General features: G+C 40.3%; 1 protein-coding gene across 1 annotated transcript; it reads right to left on the bottom strand.

Annotated features, from left to right (window-relative positions):
- Nucleotides 1-4,159: 4,159 nt before the first annotated feature.
- Nucleotides 4,160-6,613, bottom strand: LOC100272500 (uncharacterized). The gene is made up of 5 exons (NM_001146969.1): nt 6,196-6,613; nt 5,481-5,601; nt 5,083-5,358; nt 4,890-4,952; nt 4,160-4,658 (listed from the first exon to the last, which is right to left on the bottom strand). The coding sequence occupies exons 1-5, from the start codon at nt 6,471-6,473 to the stop codon at nt 4,566-4,568; spliced, it is 831 nt and encodes a 276-aa protein (NP_001140441.1). The 5' UTR covers nt 6,474-6,613; the 3' UTR covers nt 4,160-4,565.
- Between the last annotated feature and the right edge of the window lie 456 nt (nt 6,614-7,069).

A 7,069-nucleotide genomic window follows, 5' to 3' on the forward strand; every position in this document is an offset into this window, starting at 1 on the left:
ATATAACTGAGGTTTTGTAGCAGAACTACATAGGATTCCACCCCTTGGCATGCTTATCATAATCTTACTCTAATCTACCAGAAGTAAAAAGAGTAGAAAAATAGTCATGAAATCCCACATCACCACAGAACTTGAAGCTACATTAGACATTAATTTGTCCTTGGTTCTTGGCGTTGGAAGAGCCACAATTCTCGACCACAATAGCATTAGTGATGGCAATTTGTGATAAAAATATAAAGATCTTATGGAGACCTCTTGTGTTATCCCTAGTCCTGATGACTCTTTGTATGAGAGTAGTAATATCTGTTGTTGAAGACGGATCCTAGGCGGATACCAGTCTTGTTTCGTTCTTGCCAAGCAGTTATCATCATTTGTTTCATGAAAAGCTAGTTATATGGTGATTTTTCCCAGATAAAAATAAATTCTTGGCCTTGCATGTTCTATTCCAAAGCTTCTCTTTTTGCCGAACAACGAAGAGATCGAAATAATGCTTTATAGAACAAAATGATATATAATATGAGGAGAAATGTTTGCCCTGTTGGCAGCATCACAATTTATTAATTATTGTTATAAATTCTCTCTCAAAATTATAATACCTAAAAATGTTGCATAAATTGATACCCAATTTCAGATCGGTATGAGTAATTGGGTAAACAATGGGCAATAATAAAACGAGCTGGACTATACATCTGTGCATATAAAAATCTCTGCTTAGCAGCATTGGCCTGATGTCGTGCACTTTACTACCAATATAAACACACATTTTCCTATGTGCCTCAAAGCACAATGCAACCAGTGAATGTCTTTGTGAGCGTTAGACCCTGATGGTCATTTTACTTGTTGATCTGAAGTCAACTAATGGCTCCAAATGACGAATGGTATTCATGAGCCCCTGAAGAAGCCTTATGGATAAAATAGTGTTGTGCATGTTAGTCTAAATCTTAATGATTGACTGTGCATTTGGTAATAATAACAATAAGTTTGCAGAATTGTAACCATGAAGCAACTTTTTGTTGCGTGTCTCGCTGGATGTTGAGACTATCCCTTCATGTGAAGGACAAATATGTGGTATTCATGCCACTACATTAATCTAAGTCCAAAGCTCACTGCATAAAACCCCTATCTGTAATGTGCGTAAGATTACCCAAATAAATCACCACAATAGCATACATTGGCCACAACTGGATGATTGTGGTTGGGGATTTTATATGTATGCTTTTAGAACATCTCGGCATTAGGGGGAGGAATGCCCATATAGTGTAATGCCTCAATATTCTATTAAACGCACAAAAGTCAAACTGAATATGTCGTTCGGTGTGTACTCCTGTGTATATGGAGTTTGCCAGAAATCGTTGAGGAGTAACCATATTGGTCTGAATGCTTCTAGCTGATGTAGATGTGGATATACCCGGGATTAATATCATATCCACATTTGACTTATTGGCATTTGATCTATTCTCGGGGACGCCTGCGAGTATGATCCATTGGCCTTAGTCAAAGCATATGTTTCTGATTGCAGATTCACGTGGTCTGTGATAACTCTCCTCCGATTAATTCACCCTGATGGTGATTTGCCTCACGAAGAGGTTCATCTTGATGATGAAATTCCTAGCAATGCGCGCAATATCATTGTGCCGGGAATACAGAACAATGAATCTTTCGTTTTGGGAAATAACGGAGATCATTATTAAATGTGGGAGACTAATATGTCGACACCTATCTTGCCCCTCTAGATTGCAAATGGATCCAAAACAAAGTCCTAGGCATGAGTGCTTTAAGCTCTCTTATCGGGTCATTGATAAATGCAATCGAGGCTGAACCAATAATCGCAAAATGAAAGTCGCGAGCTTGAAGTTCGGACATTTATGGGCACTATTGAAATAATGTGTGGTGAATGCGATGGTTCAAGTGGTCTTGTGAGAGACCCATCCCACGTATGTGTTGAAAAAACATTGTTTCGCTATGTAATATATCTGGCAAATGGCATGAATTAAAATATGCACTTAATAGGATTCTGAAGATCTGTCATGAGATCCTAGGAGGACTCATATCTTTGAATTATAAATATGCAACATATAAATCTCATACCGAATAATACATTCCTGATGAATGATCACTCTCCTATGTAGGGAGAATATCTCGTAGTTGAGACTATCGTTCCCAGATGGAACCTATCCAGAAGAAACAAAGTCTGTGTTGAACACCAAAGTTTGATAATCCCTATAAAGGGATAAAGACCCATACAGACCCAAAAAGGAATAAGATGAGGTAACAAAGGACTTGAAGTTCACCGAATAAGCACATGTGCATTCCATGAGTTTTACTCATGGTAATTTCCACTAGATGTGGAATTACGGTATCCTATAAAGCCCTGATGGCAGAAACCTATAAGGTTTAGGTGTTACTGGCAAAATATCCCCATTGTGCCAGAATGACAGACTATAATGATGTATCTGATCGATGAAAAATCCCTGATGGATTACGATCTTAAATAGACTTTTGTGACACCATCATAGATGTTGCAATGGATAAACGTCTCGAGCGATGTATCATATTTGGAATATATACTATTGCAACTATATTATCCCCTAAGTCCTATTGAAGGACATGTTATTTGCTTTGCACAACTATGTATAAATTGTGGTGTAAGATAGAAAATGATAGCACCTCAACCTCATCCATTCTCGCTATTCCAGATGAACAATGAGACATATATCTTGAAGAATATGCTTGAGTTATGAGGGATAACGACTTTGACATATGTCATCGTCAGGGGGAGCGAATGCTTATATTGATCACAACCGTGAGACAATAAATATCATATTCTATGCCCTGAAGGCGTCAGCTTGATGATCAATATGTGAACCTTTATGAAAGTTTCTATCAAATATGTAGATCTAGTCGATCGAACACCACTAGTCGAAGTGGCTTATTTATGTTGATACGTGTACTTACCTCGTGTATCCTAGAAGTGAGTTGAGGTGAAGTTCCTGAAATAATCCTTGCAAGGATATGCAATCTGTTTGCTAAATCTATATGTGCATATACTTCCAGAAGAAAATGTTTTGCCATATTGATATAGTTTTGCAAGGATCAGGGGAGCACATTTCTAAAGTTAGCCCTTGTAGAAGATTCGGTAGAATCTAGATCCTAGAGGATCGAAATATGTCCCGATGACAGCTGTTGTACTCTTTTTCCCTTTGTGAGTTTTCTTGAAGTTTCTCACATGAGGTTTTTAACGAGGCAACAAAGTGCAAATACAATTTGTATCACCATGCACTCTTTCTCCACATTTTCTCACTGGGTTTTTCGGAGTTTTAACGAGGCATGTGTTGGTCGCGGTATTCGCCCAAGGGGGAGTGTTAGGTAACCCTAGTTAGGGTTATGTGGGCAAATACCTGCTTTGCCCCTGAGGGGTCTCACATCTCTATATAAGGAACCTGTACACCCCTCATAATACAGTGATCAGAAAGAGGCCAGAGGCCCAACCCTATATCCAGTGTCTCGTGTGTTTCCTCTGTCGTGCTTATGAGAAGAGAAACGGATTATCTACAACTTCTCGCGCCTCAACTGCTTACGGGAGGGAAGGGAGCGGATCTGGTGATCCGTGGTAACGTGATAATTCTCAATAATCCCCACTCGACATTCGTCAAGCTTCGGAGGGATTCTAGCTGCGAAAAGACAATATTGCCCCCCACTCACGGTATGAAGGACCTAATGGTAGGGATGAAAACGGTCGGAAACGGAATTTATTCGGTAATCAGTTTTTTCTTTGATTGCGAATAAATAGGATATAGAATATACAATATAAATTTATATTCTTGTTTTTAACATCCAGCTTATTAAGATTCATAAAAGGTAAACCTCAAATTCATCATATATTTTCTCAAATAATAGATATAAACTTCGGTATGGATTCGGAAATAAATTCGGTAATTTTTTCAACTTTTTGTGTTGTAGGGAGCAAATAATATATAAAACAACTTATATAATATTTTATTCATATTTGTACTAATGTGCTTGATAACATAAGAAAAGATCAACATTAAATTTTATACATATCTATTTTAAAATATTAAATTTGTTCTAACAGTTCGAATTACCACTTTCATCCCTATCTAATGGTAGGTACTTTAAACATTTGTCTCGAGGTCCAAATAAACTAAGGTTACTACTGTCTAAAATCTAAAATAATAGAAGTATTATCTATTATACATATTCTCAACAAACACATCTTACAATTGAAGAATGGGATCACACATGTAGCAGGGCAAGCAAGAACCTGGTAGAGCTACTGGCATCAAACTTTTGCTTCAAAAAACATTTAAAGTTGCATCTTGCGACAAAAGAAACATCCAATAACATCCTCTAGAGAAGGATTCACGATCACCATAACCAATCAAGTGTTACGTTGCAAGAAGCATCTTCAACATATAATGAGCATGGTATGGCATGGCATACTGAATCCTGTGTGGGAGAAAGGAACTCCTCCATAGTTGACTTGCTCCGGAGTCAGGATGGATGTCTAGCAAGAGCACTGAAACTTCCTACGCAAGCCCATCCTTCTAGTTCGCAGCCTCCAATTGCTTGTTATCTTTTTGGCCTCTCTTCCGCTTCCGAACCCTCTTCCTCTTTGCCTCGCCATCAGCCGTACCTGCCTGCAGAACACATGTTTGTCATCAGTGCTTGTTAGTCCAGATACAACTAAAAACGAGAGGCACAGCAAAATTTTAACACCGTTGAACCTAATAAAAAAGTACAAATGTTTAGTTATGCTACAATTAGTTCTATCTTTGAACATACATCAGAGATCTGACAGAAACAAACTTGACATTACAAAATGACGAGAGATACTTATGATGCATATGTGCCACATAACCAAACGATACCTGCTTTTGAATAGCCGTGGGGAGCTTTGGTTTCTTCTTCTTACAGGAGAGTGGGTTTGGACCCTGCATAATGATACTTGTAAACGTTAAATAATACAGGAAATAGATAAGTGTAGTGAACTTATGCTTACTAGATAATAAACATTGTATAGTCAATCGCATAACAAGAGATACCAATGGCTATAAATATAACCTTTGCTTTGTTCCTCTTAAACTTGGTTTTATCAGTAACATGAAGTGCATTTTTTACAAGAGAACTAATAGGCATCTCATGTTGTTCTTCGCCACTTCCATTTTCACTGGCAATTGTCTTTCCTTCTGATGCAGCCTTCAGTAACTTCTTGTATTCAGAGATATCCATATTGAGACGCTTCTCCTCATCCAATTGAGCAAACTTGCGTTGCTGCATAGAGGGCCGTTCTATGCATAAAGAGTTCTTCAGACCATATATCACAGGAACCCCAGGAATCTACATGGAAGTATACAAAGTACATGAGCAAATTGCTGTGACCCAGACAAGGTCGTAGATATGATCCACTCAATTTTCTTAAAAAGTAGAGTTTACACACGGCAGATGAGAGTTATCAATACCTCTCGTAAGTTTTCTCGGAGACCAGGATCCTGGGTGGCAACGAAGAAATGTTCAGGATTTTTATCACCTATCAGTGACTGGACACAGTTAACTGCACCGACCACCTTGTCATGCTCACACCTAGTAACACCGTGAAATCCAGGAAAACAAGTCAGTGATCATGATCCCGTATGCAAATATCAAGCTGAGAATGAAAGACTAGATTCGGGAATGGATCTATTCCTCAAACAAACATGAGATGGGTCCAAGCAAACCTAAAAAAAAGCACATATTCGAACTGGGCCAAACAAAGGCTATAAAAGCATCAGTGAAAGGCCCTGGGCCAAACAAAGGCTACCAAAAATAAAAATGAATCATGAAGTGACACAAATTCGAACTGCGGCCTAGGTTCCACTTCCAGTTCCAGACAACCAAATTGGTTACTCAGACTCCAAGTAGCATGCAAGAACTACAATTTGGTTCTCTGAAGTATGAACTCGATAATTATGTTCATGTGAGTACATTACAGAACTGAACGATGTTCTAATTTTTTCTCTCTGGCTTTGACAAAATCAAATTAATGTTTCACGCGACAGAGGTGACGGAGAAGAAATCAAGCGGTGAACTTTAAGCCAAGTAGCAACAGGATTAAGTCAAGTGGAGCAGAATTGAAAGTTCGGGGCTGACAATAAAAAATAATGGTACTAGCTGCAAAGTGAAAAGAAAGAAACCTACTTGGTTGTGGTGAGAAGCTGCGCGGCGTCAAATGATTCGGCATGTGACTTGCCGAGACGTCTGAGCTCTGCGAGGATGCACTTGGAGGTGAAGAGGGCTGGCGTCCTGGAGGCCGAGAGGAGGTCTCGGAGAGCCTCGTCGGCCGGGAGGAGGCGCTGGGTGAGGAGGTGGTGGACGAAGGTGCCGTCGATGAGGACTTTATAGGGCTCGCGGAAGCCGAAGCATGTGGCGTAGAACTTGACCGCTTTGCGGTGCTTCGACCGCTTCTTCACCCGCATCCTGATTCCTGGGTAGGCGGCGGCAGCGGCGGGAGGGCAGAGCCGCGGAGGAGGCGGCGGGCGGCGTTAAGAACCGGCGAGTGGATGCGGCGTTAAGAGCCGCGGAGGAGACGGCGGCCAGGAAAGCAAGTGAGCCGAGCTAGGGCTTTGGTGCATCACCCGCATCCTGATAGAGCCCACTTTATGTTTCTGACCAACCATCACATTTCTCTGATAGGCCAAAAAATTTGGTGGGCTTTTCAGATTGGCCCGAATTATGCTGGTTCAAGGGAGCGTCGTATACGCCGACTAGAGTCGCATGCAGCTATACTTGGCTGTCGTGCTCCCACGGCCTGAGTCGTGCTGGTTTGCTGGTTTAATCGGACCAAAGACAGAACACACATAAATATCGGGTTGCGTTGTGTTCGTGAGCCAAAGTATAAGTCTAAACATGACCCGACTAGTTTTAAATAGATCGTACAGAGCTATTGTGCAGTATCGTATGGGCTATTGTGCCGTACCGTATCGAGGGGCCTAAGACCTGTCTGGTAACAGAGATCGAAATAATTTATTTTTTCTATTTTTCTTATTTTTCTCATTTTTTAAGATAACTCGAA

The sequence above is a fragment of the Zea mays genome, chromosome 7 (assembly GCF_902167145.1).
Source record: "Zea mays cultivar B73 chromosome 7, Zm-B73-REFERENCE-NAM-5.0, whole genome shotgun sequence".
In the NCBI taxonomy this organism is placed as follows: domain Eukaryota; kingdom Viridiplantae; phylum Streptophyta; class Magnoliopsida; order Poales; family Poaceae; genus Zea; species Zea mays.